Source organism: Furipterus horrens, unplaced genomic scaffold (genome assembly GCF_987537825.1).
Source record: "Furipterus horrens unplaced genomic scaffold, mFurHor1.1.pri manual_scaffold_2, whole genome shotgun sequence".
NCBI lineage: Eukaryota > Metazoa > Chordata > Mammalia > Chiroptera > Furipteridae > Furipterus > Furipterus horrens.
Genome location: NW_028327172.1, coordinates 72,021,617 through 72,042,058, shown reverse-complemented (window position 1 = coordinate 72,042,058; position 20,442 = coordinate 72,021,617). Strand labels below are relative to the sequence as shown.

The 20,442-nt window shown below is 38.1% G+C and overlaps 1 protein-coding gene across 1 annotated transcript in view; it reads left to right on the top strand.

Annotated features, from left to right (window-relative positions):
* DEUP1 (deuterosome assembly protein 1) overlaps positions 1-20,442 on the top strand; it is a 106,141-nt gene that overhangs the window by 59,449 nt on the left and 26,250 nt on the right. The window contains exons 7-9 of the mRNA XM_090267852.1: positions 2,138-2,243; positions 17,419-17,616; positions 19,035-19,121. Coding sequence (XP_090123978.1) covers positions 2,138-2,243; positions 17,419-17,616; positions 19,035-19,121 — 391 coding nt within the window. The remainder of the gene's footprint in view (positions 1-2,137; positions 2,244-17,418; positions 17,617-19,034; positions 19,122-20,442) is intronic.

The window sequence follows — 20,442 nt, the reverse complement described above, 5'->3', positions numbered from 1 at the left end:
AAGAAAGAAGGAACTTCTGCCATTTGCAACAACATGGATGGAACTAGAGAGAATTATGCTTAGTGAAATAAGCCAGGCAAAGAAAGAAAAATAACATATGATATCACCTAATACAGGAAACTAAAGAACAACACAAACAAAGGAACTAAATAGAACAAAGAGCAGAATAGCAGTCAATAGGGGGGAGGGGAGAGGGAGAGAAGGGGGATAAGTAAGGGAAGGGTTTAATTAAAGAGCCTGTATGAAAGACTCATGGACATGGACAACGGGGAGGGATATGATTGTGGGAGAGGGGGTGGGTTGGGTGGGGGAGAGAAATTGGGGGAAAAGGGGACAACTGTAATTGAAAAACCAAAATAAAAAAATTAAAAAAAAAAAAAAGAAAGTTCCTAATCCTATTTCGTTTTCAAGCGAATGTGGTTCTGCCCTTTATATTGTTTTGGTTTCTTTTATTTGGATCTGTTTATTCTTTATAATTGCATTAAGGTGAAGCAGCCCAGACTACTGAGTGTAGATATACCATAGTTTTATAAAAGTAGCATTGTAATGTTTTTATTCATTATCAGAACTTCCCTCCATAATGCTAAGCTTTTTCTTTCTTTTTATTTAAGTTGTAGAAACTCCTTGGGCTGATATGTTCTGAGTTATTAAAAATAACTCCAACACTCCTTTCCTATGTGACAAATGATAGTTCCTTGATATATTTATATTAGCATCTTACAAATTAGCACAACTATTGTTCTTTTATATGAACTTGCCCACAGTGAAGTTTGATATTTGTTCTATTCAGTCACTTAAATTTACAAGATCATAATGAAGTTTATAACCATTCAGTTCAGCATTCTACTCCCTAAAATTGCTTAGGAAAAATTGAAGAAGAAAAAAAGGAAATTTCATTTTCACCTCTTCCAAATCATAGCAAATAAGAAAATTTTAAGATTGATCTTAAAATAATGTTGAAGGAGAATACTGGGTAAAGTGTTCACATATATTACTGAGTGAAACACAAAAGAAGACTGGAAAATAATATGTGCAGTACATTCTAACCATATGGGAAATGTTTATGTATTTATATACATTTACAGGAAAAAAAGACAATATATACAAAAATGCTGACAGTGGTTTTTCCTGGAGAACATTATAGAAGTATAAATTCTTATATACTCTGTTTTCTACACTTAACATATATATTTGATAAATATATTTGTTAAAAAATAATATTATTATTAATTTATACCTTTTAAAAGATTCCTTTATTTTTAATCTCGTCATTCATTATTTTTCTATCATTACTCAGATTTGGGGTTTTTTTTTTAATACGATTTAAGGTTTTGATTTATGGAACTGTTTAAAAAGTTCTTTGGAACTCTAAAATTGTGCATACCTACAGGTGTGTACCTTATTCAAAGCTCTGGACTCTACCTATCAGTCAGTCAATAGGAAGCGTGCTGCTTTCCTTGCTTAGTTAACTTATTCTTTCTGTTTTAATAATTTTTATTTTATCAATTTCCCTGGTGTAAACATTACCTGCTTATACTTCTTCAAGCTTCCTATGAAAATTATGCTTTTTATATTAATTCTCTCTTTTTTCCTCTCTAGTATCCATATGTGATTGCAATTTCATTTTATAAGTTGAACAACCAAGTAATAGATATAGTTGAGCTCTCTCTGGGTAGACTGTTGTATTCAATAATTTTTGGAATACTTTTATGGTTTCTCCTTCCATGGACTTTTCCTGACATAGTTTTCTTTCCATTATGCAGAAGCAACTCGGGTGTATTTCCTTTTTTGAATGGGTTCCCAAGCTACTTTATTATAGGTGACAGTTATTTCTTCTTATACAAAAATCATACCTCCATATGCAAATCCAGTATCTGCCAATTTTTACTGTATAATTAAAATTCCATATTAATTGATACCTGGGTTTTTTGTTTTGGTTTTTTGTTAAAGCCATTTGCACTCAGTTTAATAGGTAATTAGTTAAAGGATCTGAATGCATTGTAACTTGCAATTTCTGTACCTATGTGTTTCCAACAAACCAATCATCTATCTCTGTAACTTACAGTTGTCTAAATTAACAATATAATCCTAACAATTTATCAAGTTAAGCTAAATTTTTACTCATTTTAATTTGTAGATTTGAATCATCTTATTCGCTTTGTATTAAAGAACCAGAAAAGAAAAGGAAAGAACTGTTTTCAGTGACCCCAGACCAACCAAATCATGAAAAAGAATTCAATAAGGTATGGAAAACAATGAGCTCCATTCTTCCAGGCAGACCTGAAGTCTTTAAATACAAGGGGGAAAACATCATTCTTCTCACTCCCTTCTTTTTCCTTCTATACTTTCTTCAGGCTGCTAAAACTGACATTCTTCTATGCGATGCTATAGAAACCACACACTTTAGCACATCGCTCTGCCATGGGGAGAGTGTGTGGCTGTGCAGGGCTGGGGCTCCTTGGAAAGAAGCTTCTTGCAAGAAGCATGAGAGCACAGACTTGGGCTCCACCACATGTAGGTGCATAAGCTAGGAAAGTTGTGCGTGCAAGTTGCTCAGGGTCCCTCTTTCCAGGATGGGGATGGGATAATTAGTACCTTCTTCATAAGGTTGTGATGAGGATTAAATGAGGAGTAAGAGCTGCTATTAAATAGCACTTACCATGTGACAAGGAGCTCTTCTGAAGGTTTAACAAATCCTAATTCATTTATTCCTCACAACCATCTTATAAGGGAGGTATTAATAGTATCCTCTTTTAATATTTGAGGAAATTAAGACACAGAAAATTTAGGTAGCTTTTTTCCCAATATCATACAGCTAGTCTAGCAGAAGTCAGATTTTAATCTAGGCAATCTGCTTCCAAAGTTCATACTCTTCCCATAAGTTAAAATCCATAAAATAATGCATGTAAAGTACTTAGAACAGGGCCTACCTGGCTCCGAGGAAGTTCCTAAAACATTGGCTGCTATTATTATGGGTTACAACCACATTTTGTCACTGAGCACGTAACATGTGCCTAATGCTCTTCCAGGAGCTAGAAATACAAGGATGAATAAGACCTGGTCACTGTGGTTCTCAGCTGCTACAAAAAATATATTCTTTTTCCTCTCTAGGAAAATCCAGTAGTAACTTTCTTTCCATAAGTTTGTGAGGCTACTAAACCCTTCTCTGGTTCTTTAGGTCTGATGATCGCACAGAATATTCAATGCTATATAATGTAAACAATTGTTAAAAGTAGGAAAAGCCTACTTTTGAGGGGCATACCTTTGAATTACCTTCTAGTGCTAGGTACAGCACCTGACATATGATAAGTGAAAATAAATATTTAGAAAATGAATTAATATTAAGGCTAAGGTCTCCCACAATTTTATGGGGTCATAACTTCAGTTATTGTTTGTATAAATTCAACAAACGTTTATTGAGTATCTAGTAGAAATACTGGCTATTCTATTCCTTTTTTTATTATTGTTTTTCTATTACCATTGTCCCACTTTTTACCCCATTGCTTCCTCCCACCCCATCCACCCCTTCTCCCACAGTCAATCCCCACCCCATTGTCCATGTCCATGGGCCATTTATACATGTTCCTTGACTAGAACCTTCCCCTTCTTATCCCCCTTCTCACCCTTCCTCCTTCCCCTGGTAACTGTTAGTTTGCTCCTTGTTTACATGCCTCTGGTTTAATTTTGCTCATTTGTTTCTGTTGTTCATTAGTTTCCTGTATTAGGTGATATCATAGGGTATTTGTCCTTTGTTGCTTCGCTTACTTCACTAAGCATAATTCTCTCTAGTTCCATCCATATCGTTGCAAATGGTAGGAGTTCTCACTTTCTGCTACATAGTACTCCATTGTAATCCACTCGTCTACAGATGGACACTTAGGTTGTTTCCAGCACTTGGCTATTATAAATAGCGCTGCTATAAACATAGGGGTGCATAGGTTCTTCTGAATTGGTGTTTCAGGATTCTTCAGGTATAATTCTGGCAATGGAATCACTGGTTCAAAAGGCAGCTCCATTTTTAGGTTTTTGGGGAAATTCCATACTGTATTCCATAGTGGCTGCACCAGTCTGCATTCCCACCAACAGTGCACTAGGGTTCCCTTTTCTCCATATACTCACCAACACTTGTTGTTTGTTGATTTGTTGATAAGGGCCATTCTGACCGGCATAAAGTGGTATCTCTTGGTTTTAATTTGCATCTCTCTGACGGCTAGTGATGTTGAGCATCCTTTCATATGCCTATTGGCCCTTTGTATATCCTCTTTGGACGAGTGTCTGTTCAGGTCCTTTGCCCATTTGTAATTGAGTTGTCTGTCTTCTTGGTGATGAGATGTATAAGTTCTTTATACATTTTGGAGATCAATCCCTTGACTGAGGTATCATTGGCAAATATGTTTTCCCATTCTCTTGGTTCCCTTTTCATCTTTTTTTTAAAGTATATTTTATTGGTTATGTTGTTACAGTAGTTCCAATTTTTTTCTCCTTTCCCCAGTACCACCCTTCACTCCAGCAATCCCACCCTCCTTAATTCGTGTCCATGGGTCGTGCATATAAGTTCTTTGGCTTCACCCTTTCTTATACTAATCTTATCCCCCTGTCTATTTTGTACCAACCAATTATACTTCTTAGTCCCTGTACCATTTACCCATTTCTACCCCTCCCTGCTCCCAGTTGATAACCCTCCAAAGGATTCCCATACCTATGACTCTGTTCCTATTCTGGTTTGCTTAGTTGGATTTTGTTTTTATTTTTTTGATTCAGTTGTTGATAGTTGTGAGTTTGTTGTCATTTTAGTGTTCATAGTGTTGATCTTCTTTTTCTTAAGTAAGTCCCTTTGATGTTTCATATAATAATGGCTTGGTGATGATGAGCTCCTTTAGCATCACCTTGTCAGGGAAGCACTGCATCTGCCCTTCCATTCTAAACAATAGCTTTGCTGGATAGAGTAATCTTGGTTGTAGGTTGCTTTTCATCACATTGAACACTGCTTCCCAGTCCCTTCCTGCCTGCAAAGTATCTTCTGAGAAATCAGCTGATAGTCCTATAGGCACCCCCCTGTAAGCAACTCTCCGACTCTCTCTTGCTGCCCTCAGAACTTTGTCTTTATCTTTCACCTTCAGCATCTCAGTCATGATGCGTCCTGGTGTGGTCCCCTCTGGGTCCAGCTTGCCCAGGACCCTCCATGCTTCATGGACCTGTATGTCCACCTCCTTCACAAAATTTGGGAAGTTTCCCTCATTTTTTTCAATTCTTTCTTCCTCATTTTGTACTGGTAGACGGTTTTTTTCTTCCTTATGTTCCAAATCATTGATTTGAACCCTGGTTTCCTTCCCTTCATCATTGATTTTGTGTGGATTTTCCTTCGTTTCACTTAGCATAGCCTTCACTTCTTCTCTTATGCGTTTGCCATACTCAAGCATATCTGTCAACCATGTGAGAATCTTTATCACCAGCATTTTGATTTCTGCATCTGTTAGGTTGTCTATCTCCTCATCTGTGACGTTAGCTATCTCCTTATCACTAAGTTCTCCCACTGGAACCTTGATCCCTTCCCCCTTTGGGGCCATAGTTCTCTGTCTCTTCATTCTGACAGGCTAATGTGTTTGTTTGCCTCCAAGTCCCAGGTAGAGCTATCGCTCCTGTTACATTGTAAGGGGCGGAGCCTTAGGAATTTGTCAGTACAGGGTGACCTGTTTCACCACATTGTGGCTCTGTATGTGGGGGAGGGGTCCAAGAGGGAACAATGCTGCCTACCCAGCACTCGACCCTTTTCCAGGCACCTTTCCCACTTCCACATCGGTCTGGTGCCCCTATAGCTGTTGCCCTAGCCATCCCTCCCAGAGTGGGTGGGTGTCTGGATGTTCTAGGACTGTAGGGGCCCTTTAAACAAGCGGACTCTGCTGAGAGACTGGCAGTTTCTGCCTCCACTCCAACCCCCACTGGTCTGCACAGTCAGAGGCAATAAGGTTTGATTTTCCCTGGTGCTGAGATTGTGGGCTTGGAGGTCCGGTGAGGAGCTGGGAACACTCCCCATGTGTCCCTCCTGACTTCTTAAAACATGTGACTGTGCTTTCTGCCTGCCGCTGCTGCCACCACCACACCGAGTCCTCTCTGCCCCAGCTCCGCCCCTCCTACCTGTCTGGATGAATATTTTTTCTTTATATCTTTGCTTGCTGGACTTTCATGCAGTTTGATTTTCTGGATCTTCTGGTTGTTTCTAGTTTTGAGGTAGTTGTATTCCTTCTTAGTTGTGGAGGAGACGCAGTTTGTCTGTCTACGCCTCCATCTTGGCCGAAAGTCTCTAAGTATATTTTATTGATTATGTTGTTACAGTAGTCCCAATTTTTTCCCCTTCGCTCCCCTCTACCTAGTATCCCTCTTCCCCCAACAGTCCCACCCCCCTTAGTTTCTGTCCGTGGGCCATGCATATAAGTTCTTTGGCTTCACCCTTTCCTATATTATACTTAGCCCTGTCTATTTCATACAAACCGATTATGCTTCTTTGTCCCTGCACCATTTACCCATTTCTACCCCTCCCCTTTCCCAGCCGATAACCCTCCAAATGATCCCCATACCTATAATTCTGTCCCTATTCTTGTTTGCTTAGTTGGATTTTGTTTTTATTTTTTAGATTCAGTTGTTGATAGTTGTGAGTTTGTTGTCATTTTAGTGTTCATAGTTTTAATCTTCTTTTTCTTAAGTAAGTCCCTTTGACATTTCATATAATAATAGCTTGGTGATGATGAATTCTTTTAGCTTTACCTTGTCTGAGAAGCACTTTATCTGCCCTTCCATTCTAAATTACAACTTTGCTAGATAGATTAATCTTGGTTGTAGGTCCTTGCTTCTCATCACATTGAATACTTCATACCAGTCCCTTCTTGCCTTCAAAGTTTCTTTTGAGAAATCAGCTGATAGTCTTAAAGGTGCCGCTTTGTAGGCAACTCTCTGCATTTCTCTTGCTGCTTTTAAGATTCTGTCTTTATCTTTCACCTTTGGCATTTTAATTATGATGTGTCTTGGTGTGGTCCTCCTTGGGTTTAGCTTGTTTGGAATTCTGTGCTTCCTGAACTTGTATGTCTATTTCCTTTGCCAAATTTGGGAAGTTTTCCTTCATTATTTTTTCACATAAGGTTTAAATTTCTTGATCTTCCTCTTCTCCTTCTGGCACCCCTATGATTTGGATGTTGGCATATTTAAAGTTGTCCCAGAGGTTCCTAAGCCTCTCCTCATTTTTTAAAATTCTTGTTTCCTCATTCTATACTGGTTAACTATTTTTTTCTTCCTTATGTTCCAAATCATTGATCTAAACCCCGGTTTCCCTTCACCATTGGTTTTGTGTGGATTTTCCTTCGTTTCACTTAGCATGGCCTTCACTTCTTCCCTTATGTGTTTGCCATACTCAAACATATCTGTCAAGTGTTCGAGCACCTTTATCACCACTGTTTTGAATCCTGCATCTGTTAGCTTGTCTATCTCCTCATTGCTTAGTTGTCCCACTGGAACCTTGATCCATTCCCCTTTGGTACCATACTTCTTTGTCTCCTCTTCTTCACAGGCTCCTGTGTTTGTTTGCCTCTATGTCTTAGGTAAAGCTGTCTCACATGTTGCGTTGTAAGGGGTGGAGTCTTAGGTATTCATCAGTGCAGGGCTACCTGTTTCACCACATTGTGGCGCAGTGTGTCTGGGAGGGATCCAAGAGGGAACAATGCTGCTTGCTCAGCACTTGCCCCTTCTCCAGGAACTTCTCCCACTTTCATATGGGACTGGAGCCTCTCTAGTTGTTGCCCTGGCCATTGTTCCCCGAGTAGGTGGGTCTGTGGATGTTCTAGGACCATGGGGGCCCTTTAAACAAGCCGACTATGCTGAGAGCCAGACAGTTTCTTCCTCCACCCCAACCCCCACTGGTTTGCACACCAAAAGCAATGAGGCTTTATTTTACCCAACGCTGGGACCATGAGCTTCATAGTCTGGAGCTGGAAACGCTCCCCAGATGTCCCTAGTTTTTAAAACGTGACTGTGCTTTTCACTGGCTGCCAGTTGCCACCGCCACGACCACACTGCATCCTCTCCGCCTGGGCTCCGTCCCTCCTACCTGTTTGGATGAGTATTTCTTCTTTATGTCTTTGTTTGCTGGACTTTGATGCAGCTTGATTTTCTGGAACTTCTGGTTGTCTCTAGTTTTGAGGTAATTGTATTCCTTCTTAGTTGTGGAGGGAGACCAGTGTGTCTGTCTAGGCCTCCATCTTGGCCAGAAGTCGGTTCCCTTTTCATCTTGCTGATGTTTTCTTTTGCTGAGAAGAAACTCTGGTTTGATGTAGTCCCATTTGTTTATTCTTTCCTTTATTTCCCTTGCCTAAGGAGATGTATCAGTAAAAATATTGCTACGTAGGATATCTGAAATTTTCCTGCCTATGTTTTCCTCTAGGACTTTCATGGTGTCATGACTTACATTTAAATCTTTGATCCATCTTCAGTTTAATCTGGTATATGGTGTAAGCTGGTCATCTGATTTTATTATTTTTCATGTCCCTGTCCAGTTCTCCCAGCATCATTTGTTGAAGAGGCTCTTCTCACTCCATTTTATGTTCCTTCCCCCTTTATCAAATATTAGTTGATGATAGAGACCTGGGTTTATTTCTGGGCTCTCTATTCTGTTCCATTGATCTATATGTCTGTTCTTATGCCAGTACCAGACTGTTTTGATTATAATGGCCTTGTAGTATAGTTTGATATCAGGTATTGTGATTCCTCCTATTGTCTTCTTCTTCCTCAAGATTGCTATGGCTATTCGGGGTCTTTTTTGGTTTCATATAAATTTTGAAGTATTTGTTCTAGGTCTGTGAAATATGTCACTGGTGTTTTAGTAGGGATTGCATTGAATCTATAAATTGCTTTGGGTAGTATGGACATTTTAATGATGTTGATTCTTCCCATCCGTGAACATGGTATGTGCTTCCATTTATTTGTATCTCCCTTAATTTCTTTCTTCAGTGTTATGTAGTTTTCCAAGTACAAGTCTTTTATCTCTTTGGTTAAGTTTATTCCTAGGTACATTATTTTTCTTGTTGCTATAGTAAATGGGATTTTTTTTCTAGTTTCTATCTCTGATATTTTATTGTTGGTGTACAGAAATGCCTTCGATTTCTGAATATTGACTTTGTATCCTACTGTTTTGCTGAATTCACTTATTATATCAAGTAGTTTTTTTAGTGGAATCTATAGGGTTTTCTATGTACACTATCATGTCATCTGCAAATAACAACAATTTTACTTCCTCTTTTCCAATTTGGATGCCTTTTATTTCTTTTCTTTTTTGATTACTGTGGCTGGAACTTCCAATACTATGTTCAGTAGGGGTGGAAAGAGTGGACATCCTTGTCTTGTTCCTGATCTCAGGGGGAATGCTCTGTTTTTGTCCATTGGGTATAATGTTGGCTTCAGGTTTGTAATATATGGCCTTATTATGTTGAGGTATGCTCCCTCTAGTCCCATTTTACTAAGTGTTTTCATCATAAATGGATGTTGTACTTTATCAAATGCTTTTTCTGCATCTATTGATATGATCATATCATTTCTGTCTTTTGTTTATGTGGCTTATTACGTTTACAGATTTATGAATAATAAACCGTCCTTGCATCCCTGGGATGAATTCCACTTCATCATGGTGTATGATCCTTTTAATGTGTTGCTCGACATAGTTTGCCAATATTTTGTTGAGGATTTAACATCTATGTTTATCTGTGATATTGGCCTGTAGTTTTCTTTCTTTGTTGTGTTTTGACCTTGTTTTGGAATTAGGGTAATACTGCCTTCATAGAAAGAGTTTGGGAGTCTTCCCTCTTCTTGGATTTTTTGAAATAGTTTGAGAAGGGTAGAAGTTAGTTCTTTTCTAAATGTTTTGTAAAATTCACCTGTGAAACCACCGGGTTCAGGGCTTTTGTGTGCTGAGAGTATTTTTATTACTGCTTCAATTTCACTGGTTGTTATCTGTCTGTTCAGGCTTTCTGCATCTTTTTAATTCAGTTTTGGAAGATTTTATGTCTCCAGAAATTTATCCATTTCATCTAGGTTGTCGAATTTCTTATGATACAGTTGTTCCTAGTAATTTCTTACAAACCTTTGTATTTTTGTGGTATCGGTTGTGAGCTCTCCTCTTTCATTTCTGATTTTCTTTATTTGGGTCCTCTCTCTGTTTTTCTTGACGAGCCTGGCTAAAGGCTTGTCAATATTGTTTATCTTTTCAAAGAATCAGCTACTAGTTTTATTGATCTTTTGAATTGTTTGTTTAGTCTTTACAACATTAAATTCTGCTCTGATCTTGATTATTTCCTTCCTTCTACTCGCTCTGGGCTTTGTCTGTTTTAGCTGTAGGGTTAGATTTTTTATTTGAGATTCTTCTATCCTTTTAGATAGGCCTGTATTGCTACGAAATTTCCTCTCAGTGATGTTTTCGCTGTGTCCCATAAGTTTTGGGCTGTTGTGTGTTTATTATTATTAGTTTCCAGAAACTTTTGATTTCTTCCTTGATGTCATTGTTAACCCATTCATTATTTAATAGCATGTTATTCATTCTCCATGAGTTTGAATGTTTTTGAGTTTTTTCCTTGAGGTTGATTTCCAGTTTCAAGGCTTTGTGATCTGAAATGCTTGATATAATTTCAATTTTCTTGAATTTGTTGAGGCTTGTTTTGTGTCCTACCAAGTGGTCTATCTTTGAAAATATTCCATGTGCACTTGGAAAGAATGTATATTTTGCTTTTTGGGGGTGAAAGTTCTATATATATCAACTAATTCCATTTGATCTAGAGTGCCGTTCAATGCCTCAATAGCCTTGGTGTTTCTTTGCTTCAAAGATCTGTCCATTGTTGACAGTGGAGTGTTAAAATCCCCTACTATGAGTGTGTTGCTGTCAATATCCTTTTTGAAGTCCTTCAAGATTTTTCTTATGTATTTGGGTGTTCCTATGTTGGATGCATATATGTTTACAAGGATTATATCATCTTGATGGATTTTTCCCTTAAGTATTATGAAATGCTCTTCTTTGTCTTTTTATGGTCTTTGCTGTCAAAATGTTTTGTCTGATGTAAGTATTGCTATCCTAGCTTTTCTTTCATGTCCATTTGCTTGGAATACTTTTTTCCATCCCTTCACTTTCAGCCTGTGTAGATCTTTCTTCTGAGGTGGGTCTCGTAGACAGCATATATGTGGGTCATGCTTTCTAATCCATTCAGCTACCCTATGTCTTTTGATTGGTGCATTTAATCCATTTACATTTAAGATTATTATTGATAGGTACTCATTCATTGTCATTTTTCCCCTTTGAACCTGTGTTCCTCTCTGTGTTTCTCTGTTTCTTTATCTTCTTAAAGCATTCCTTTTAGTCTTCTTTTGTCTGGGAAATTCCTTATTTCACCTTCCATTTTGAATGAGAGCCTTGCTGGATAGAGTATTCTTGGTTGTAGGCCTTTGTTTTGCATTGCTTGGAATATTTTTGCCATTCCCTTCTGGCTTGTAGTATTTCTGTTGAGAAATATGCTGATAGCCTTATTGGAGCTCCCTTGTGTGCTATTAGTTGTTTCTCTCTTTCTGCTTTTCGGATTCTCTCTTTGTCTTTGAATGTTGCCATTTTAATTATGATGTGTCTTGAAGTGGGTCTGTTGAGGTTCATCTTCCTTGGGACTCTCTGTGCTTCCTGGACTTGTGTGACTTTTTCTCTCATCAAATTAGGGAAGTTTTCTGTCATTAGTTCTTCAAACAGGTTTTCTATCCCTTGCGCCTCTTCTTCTGCTTCTGGTATTCCTATGATATGGATATTATTACATTTCATGTCCTGCAAATCTCTTAAAACCTCTTCATTCTTTTTCAGTTTTTTTTTTTCTTTTTGTTGCACTGTCTGGGAATTCTTTTTCTATGTTGTCCTCCAACTCTCTGATCCAATCTTCTGCTTCCTCTAGCCTGCTTTTAATTCCTTTTACAGTGTTCTTTAATTCAGAACTTGTATGTTTTATTTCCTCCTGGCTCTTATTGATAGCTTATATGTCCTTTTTCATGCTGGTGTAATTCTCAGTATATTTCTTGTAGTTTCCCTGGAGTTCTTTGTAGTTTTCTTTAAGCTCGCTGATCTCATTGAGCTTCTCCATAATCCATGTTTTGAATTCCATATCTGATAGTTTGATTTCCTCTATTTCATTTAACACTCTTTCTGGGGATTCCTCCTTTCCTTTCGATAGGGGATTGTTTCTCTGTCTTCCCATTTTTGTGACTCTTCTTATTTGTTGCTGCTTCCTAGATTGATCTGCAGTTCCTGGATCTGCCCCTGGGTGTGTCAGATCGTGTACCAGTCTGGGCCTAGGCAGCCTGTTGGAGACTACAGAGATCTACTTCCTTTGTTTGTGTCCTTTAGTTGTTAATCTGTTCAGTCTGTGATCAGCTGTCAGGTTTAAGCACCAAGGGTGGGGCAGATTAATTCCTGTAGGTGGGGCTCTTGCTTCTCCTCAGGCTGACACCTCTTAGAGGGGAGTGGTCTGCCTGCAGTATAGGGAATGAGTTTGCACTGGGACCCTGTCAGCTGCTCACTCAGTTCGCCTCAAAGCCATTGCCCCAAACTCTCCTTAAGCGTCTTTTATCCTCTCTGCCTTCCCTGTGCCTGAGCCCAGGGTAAGTAGGTGCCAAAATATTTTCATATTGTTCCCTTTAAGAGTTATTTGTCTCCAGCTGTATCTTTCTGGCCAGCAAAAAAATAAAATAAAACAATGCTGCAGCTTTTCACTTTTTAAAGCTGGATGCTATCTTACTTTCTGTTCTGTTGCTGTAGGCTGGGGAGCCCAGTTGGGGGTTTAGACCCTGCCCTTCTCAGGGGGAACCCCTGACTGCTGAGATTTACTCAGTCCCTTCAGCTGCCACCCGTGGGAGCCCAGCCAGCCCTTTCATGTCTCTGTACTTCCTACCAGTCACATTGTGAGAAAGTGGCCTTTTCTGTCTGTCCGTGGTTATAAAGCTTCTCTCCAGTTAGTGTTCTGTTGGTTATTCCAGATGATTTCTCCACAGGTAAATTGTAATTCCAGCTTGGTCCTGGGAGGAGGTTAGTGTAGCTTCCATTTACCCCTCTGCCATCTTGGATCTCTTTGCTTATTTCTGTAGGAAATACGATTATATGAAAGATAAATCCTGACTCCCAAAGAGTTCACTGTCAGGCAACTATTAAGTATAGAAAAGGTGATGTGAATTAATGAATGTTTTCCTCATATTTTTCACATAATCTCATAAACTAATTTTAATGATAGTTAAAAATATAACTTTAAAACACTGTTCTTTACTGGTGTCACTAGTTAATGCATTATGATAAAATGTTTATTAAAGTCACCTAAAATGTAGTTACACTGTTCTTAACACATTGCTTACGAGTGGTGAGAATTCTCATCGTATCTAAAAGGCATTTAAATTCCCCAGTACACAACGTGTTAACATCATAGATTTAGAAAGAGTAATAAAACTTTGAGTAATCCCAAGAATATACTCATTTTGCACAGTTTTTATATGAAAGGAGAGACTACAAGGCACAAATCTCTTTATATGCTCTTAAAGACCTGTAGATAATGCATTGCTGTGCAGAAAAAGGTAACAAATGAATTGTGTATAAATAGCGATATCTTCCAGGAAGTGTTTGTGAAGAGCATTTTCATTCTTGTAATAAAACCAACAAGAGCCATGTATTAGGTATCTTCTTTTTTCAACATAGAATTATTTTAAGCCATTTATTTGTGATAAAACTGACATTTTTAATGAAGCCACAAGTCATTTGCAGCCAGGCAAATTAATCTCATTTAGAAGGAAGTCTTGCAATATATAGCATATTGTCTTAATAACTAAATGTTGTGAAAATAACAAAGAGTTTACTCCATTTTCACAATAGCATATTTCTTTTCTAACATTTTATAAGTTCTATTTTAAGAAAACATGTAAATTATACCTCAGGGATACAAACAGCAAAATTCAACCTGAAACCAACTACAGAGCAAGCCAGCTGTTTCATCAGATTAGAAGAAAAAAAACTGGATAGAGAAGATTGGATATGAAAGGAGACTTATAATATTGTACTCAGGGTGAGGATATTTGTACCTCATTTTCCTAGTCTCCTCTCTTGCTATTAGGAACTGGATAACTTAGACTCAATCAGTTCCCTGCTCTGTCTTTATTTTTTTCTATCTATTAACTGTTGGGGTTAGACCATGTGATTTGTAATGTCACGTCCAACTCTGAAATTCTAAAAGTGTTAGTAATAAGAATACAGTCAGATGAGGTAGTATATCACCTGAAGGTGGATTGAGTTTTCCTACTGGACATGCGTAATTTCCATGTCAGGTGAGCCCACTCTAGCTATTCCCAATGTGTGAACCATCTTTTAGGGCTCTGCTCACAAAGGCTGTATAGCACAATGTGTAATTCCTGGAATCTGACTGCCTGTCACCAGGAATTGACTATGAGCAGTTATGTGAACTCAATTTTCTAATCGGCAAAACAGAGAGATGTGTGGGGATTAAATGAAGATGATGTATGAAGAGTACTTAGAACACACACGAATACATAAAAGAGAGGTGCTTTAAAAAGATACAACCCAGTTGCAATGCATGGCTCATAATTAGATCTTAATTCAAGTAAACTTTGAAATTTTTATTCTGATAGAATTTTAAATTTTAATACTTCCTGGCTATTTGATGGAAGTGAGGAATCAATGTTAATATTTTTAAGATATTATAACGGCATAATACTCTGGTTATGTTCAAAAAAGAAAGAGAGGATGCCCTTATTATTTTTGAGATATATCCTCAAATGAAAAAAAAAAAAAGTCCATTTTAAAAGTTAGGTGTCCTGGGTAAATTTATATGTTTCTCTTTGCAGATGGCCTCTAAGTAACTTTCCAGCCTTATTTCTCACAACATGCTAAGTCCCAGCCACTCCAAACTCCTTTTGGTTCACTGAGTGGCATTCGCCCCTATGCCTTGGCTGCATTCCTTGCCTAGGAGCCCTTCTCCATCTCTATTTTCCATTGGCTTTCACTTATTCTTCAATATTTGGTCTGGCATTCCCAGGCTGGATTAGGTACCTCTCCACTACATACCGCTGACATCGATTGCCACACAGTCTTGTAACTGTTAATTTTTCTATTTCCTCCAATGAATTATGACTTTTGTTTTTAGATCAGTGATTGTGTAATTTATCTCCAAACCTCAAAATCAGAGACAGTGAATGATTTTACAAAAGATGCTAAGAGGCTAAACTAAGATAGTAGGAGTAGGAATGGAGAGTAGAAGTGAGATTTAAGAGAGATTGAAACAGAAGACACAGAATCTGCCATCCAATTGGATTTGGGAGGATGAGGGTAGGGAGGAGTCCAAGGTGGTCCACAGGTTTCTAACAGGGAATGCTGGGCTGAGGTTAAGATGAGACTCCATAGGCTATGGAGAGGAGGTTATATGTTTTCATGGACACATTAAATTTGAAATTGATTATAACATGATTCTGAAAAAAACTAGTATTTAGTCTCAAAAAGTACAGCACAATTTAGTCAAAAGAAAAAAAAAGCACTGAATTTAAAGCTGAGAGTCCTAGGTTCTAGTCCTAGCTCTGCCAGTTAATAGCTTTATGACTTTGATAAAGTCATTTACCCTCTCTAAACCAATTTTGCCCCTAAAACATGCTTGCTCTGGGTTGTGGGTGTAGTGCTTCTCCACCATACCACTCTGGAGTGCTTATTCAATGGATATAGAATCAAGTCAAACAACATGAGTAAGTTCCAGAATCTGCTGCACAACACTGTGCCTATAGTTAACAGAAAGGGGTTGTGCACTTTAAAATTTAAGAGGGTTAGTTCTCATATTAACTGTTCTAACCACACACACACACATTAAACAACAAAGGGACACGGGGAAACTTTTGGAGGTAATGGATGTGATTATCGTCTTGATTGTGGTAATAGCACAAGTGTAGGTCTAAAGTCACAGAACTTGTACATTCTGTGCAGTTTTTTTGTATGCCAATTACATGCATATGTCAATAAAGCTGGAGGAAAATCATTGAATACTATTTCAGAACCCCACCAGTGCTGTTCTGGAACAGCTGTGGGGTTTAGTTGCCCACTGACAAGAAGCATGGCTCCCAGTGCAAGAGTGGTGAAAAAGGAAAGGGGTTGTTTATTTACAGGTTATACAAATTTAGAATAATGGGAGATTTCTGCCATTTAGTCCCACTCCCTTTAAAAACACCCCAAAAACACATAGTCCTGCCTCCCTTTGTCAAACCAGGCCCATTTCAGAATACGCCTATCAGAGGTATCATCTTTCAGAAAAGCAGAAGCCTGCAACTCAGCAGTCCCAGTCACAGTTCAGCTCCAAGCATCCCCCAAGAATCAGGATGGCCAGGCAGGTCCCCACAGCTCCATTAGCTCTGCCGCAGTCTTCTCCAGGCAAACTCAAATCTGGGGGCTGGGCTGGTCCCCCACTGCACCGCCAACTCTGGGCACTCACTAGACTTCTGGCTTTAAGTCCTCTCCCTTCCTCCAGATGATGTGGGTTTTTGTTTTTGTTTTCTCTTTCATCCCACCCTCATTTAAATGATTGGCCAAGAATTTCCTGTAACCTCATATCTGGTCCCTCCTAAGATGTGTTAGTGTCTTCCAGTTTTGCCAGTTCCCTGTATCTTTTACCTTCTTTTGGCTGCTATCTTTAGTCAGGGTAAAAGTTCCCAGTGACGGACATCCAGGGTGGGCATCTGCCCCCTGCCTCTCGTGCAGGTGCTATATGAGTTCCCCTCACTCTCAGCTATGTCAGGAGCCCCTGAACATTTTTAGTCACGTACACAATTCACCCTGGGCTGCAACCCACTTCCCTTCAGGAAGGCACAGCTATTAACTTGTCATTGCTATGCAATGTATCTCAAACAGTGTATCATCCACTACCGCCCATCCACCCCAATCAAGGGTTGTGGGGGATATGCTCTGCACCCCGTTACAATACTTTCTTCACCTTCCTGTCAAAGTAGCTATTAGAGTCAGTAGTAGGTGATTATTTATGCACAATAAAAATATTATAGAAGTGAGAAATGAAAATTTGAAATTGGAGGGGAAAAAGTAAATGAATTGGGCCAGAAGGAGATGAGTGTGGGGTCTGTGTGAAGGTAGGCAAAGTGGGAGAAAATGGGGACACCGGTATAAAATAAAATCTTTGTGCAAGAAAAAAGAGTAAATGAACCATTATTTTAAGTATCTGTTTAATTTAGTATTGATCACCAAAGGAGGGTAGATGGGGCCTGCCTAAGTTCTAAAATAGGATAAGAAGACTGAACGTGACCAATAAAAGCTTTAAACCACTTTATAAATAAAAGAATTTGTTAATATCTTCTGGAAAATATCTGCTGCAGATAAGAAGCCATCTGTATCAGGAGGAAGAGGACCACAGCTCTGAGCAGGAAAGAATGAGGAGTGAAATCTCTGGCCTCACAGAAGAGCTCCATCAGAAGGAGATCACCATAGCAACAATCATGAGGAGAGCTGCCCTTTTGGAGAGACAGTTAAAAATGGAATTAGAAATAAAAGAAAAAATGTTAGCAAAACAACAGGTATGGAAGCAGGCAGGACAGCCTCTGCCCAGGTCACTCTCTTGCTCAGTGCAGACAGTAGCCTTCATTATTGATCAATAAAAGCACTGCCTTTCTCGGTGTTGTCTCGGAATCTAGCATCACAGAAATGTTTTGTGGAGTTACATAGAACCTTTGTGAGATAATGCACAGTGTCATCCAAAAAAGAACCAGGAAAACAAGTGACAGGGCAACATAATTTCATTAACTCTCACCCTAAAACTTTCTTGTGACCCATAGTTTTGATCACCTCCTACATTATGCTCTAGTTAAAGATTTCTTTCTGAATTTGTTTTCTGTAGTTTCCTTCTATTAGCATTTTTACTTTTCTAAAAAGCCTCTATTCCATTCTTTCTTCCCCCATTTTATATGTTTATTTTGGGGTTTTAAAAAATGGATGTTGAAACATAAAAAACGGTTCATATTTACTAAACATTGACTCAATGCACAGCATGGTTCATGGGGGGAAAACAGCATTTATAACATTCTACTGATAAAATACTTCAAGTAAGTCCTAAGTCCTCCCTTTTACCCTTCTTAGATCCCTCCCTTCCTTCCTATTTATTTTGAAATTCCTTCAATCCCTTATTGATGATGACCTGCTATTCAAAGCATTAGGATTTATCTTCTCTTACCCCAAATCTAGAGGATTTGAAAGCACCATTCAATAACTTTCAAGGCATTTGAGTGTCACTTCAGAAATAACATGGCCATTTAAATCTATGTATTATAAAAACAAGAAAAGTTTTGACCTTTGCCCAATTATAAGTCTTAAACTGACTAATTTGTACAACACACAGGAAAACAGCATAGAAGGGATAGTGGCATTGGTTGTACCTGTATAGGAAAGGTTATTTTACATTTATTAAATAACCTGGGTAGTTGAATTATGAATTTTTATTTTCACCATCATATTCTTATATATTTTTAGGTTTTTTCTAGGAGAACAGATTTTGTAATTTACTAAAGTAAGCGTTTTTAAGAAAAGTTTTATATAGAAATGAGCCCTAGATAAATAAAAGGGTAGATATTGTGTTCTCTAAGTACTGTCAAGTAGAAGAAATCAGGGGAAAAATAAATTAGGAGACAAAATGAAGTAGTCACATACACAAAAAAAGGAAATTTGGCAGAAATGTCAGAACAAAATTAAACATGAAAGTCATATTTGCATATTGTCAAAATGAAATAGGTAATAAAGAAATTTAATGGATAGTGTTATTCAAACATGTTTTTAAAATTGTGATTTTTCTGGTATAGTTTGCATACAATAGAAAATAGAAGTGAGAGAAAAAGTTTGGTTGAGAAAATATTTATACTAACAAAATAAAAATAATTGTAATAGAATTATGAGCTTTTATGATGAATTTTACATTCACTTTTACCTGCTCATCTCCTTTCAGGTCTCAGATATGAGATACAAAGTTGTCAGAACTGAAAACGCGCACTTAAAAGGAATGATGGGAGATTTAGACCCTGGACAGTACATGGTAATATGCTGAAATCATTCAGTAAATTGAACAGATTACTTAATTGGTTGGGATTTACTCAGACATTTACCAAGCACTTCTATGGGGTGGAAATTATCTTATACATGGATTGAATTTACTTTTATCTTCAGGCTAAAACATTTAAATTTCTGGTTTTCCCCCTTGTTCTTTTCTTGGATTGGGCTCAATTCTGATCATTTCCTCAAACATGCTATTTCCTTGCTGTTGCTCTTGCTGTTGCCTCTGAAATCCTACATCCTACATGGTGTGACTCAAGGGTCACCCTTCCCCTCCAGGAAGCTGCCCCTGACACTCCAGTGAGAATGCATTGTTCCATCCACACTTGGTTTGTGTTTTGCTCTGACTTGTTTTGCAACTTCTCACTTCCCCACTGAATGGTGAGCAAGGGCCATGTCTTACTAATGTTTGTGTCACCTGCACCTCACGGCATCAGGGGTGTAGAAAGTGTTCAGTGAATGTTGGTTGAATAAAAAGGGTGAGTAGGAGAAATATCGAGAATTTACCTTGTGGTTTTAACCAGTGACTCTACAGGCTTACACAAGGCAATTAAACAGGCTCTGTGCCTTTCACTTCAACTGTTTAATATCACAGTTGAGGGCTGGTTTTTATATGTAACTAGGATAACACTTATTTATTGAACTAATGAAACATTGTTCTTATTAGTTTACCATTTATTTGCTCTGAATGAAAATTCTGAAGTAAAATAATTTTTCTACTACTTGGGATATGGAGAGGATAAGAGATGAGTAAGGCAATTGCTTGACCTGGCTTCAGTTTCCTCAGCTATGAAATGAGGAAGTTGGATTGGGCATTCTCCCTGGTCCTTTCTTAAACCATGATATTGTATTTCTTTTTAATTTAATTTTATTTTCCATTACCATTTATCCCCCTATACCCTCTTCTACCTCCTCCCCTCACCCCACTATATTTCTGTAATAGTATGTTCTTGTTCTCATAATAGTCCATATTATAGCATCAAAGAGTAGAAGCATTTTCGAAGCACTTTGCCCTCTTCTCTGGGCCTGTGATTGGAATCCTATGGATGGATAAAAAGTAAAGTATGTGTGGTTTCCCCATCTGTTACATAAAATCTTCGTGGCACCTAGGACTTCTGTTTCTGAACACGGGACACCCAAAAAAATAAATTGGATCCTGCTCCCATGAGTGTTATTTTTTCTTTCATAAAATGGTTTTGTATTATTTTTAAAAATATTTTTAGGTGTTTATTCTGCATTTTTACAACCCCCACTGAGCCTGCTTCACTCTGTAGGCATTTAGCTTTGTTCATTTTTTGTTTTTT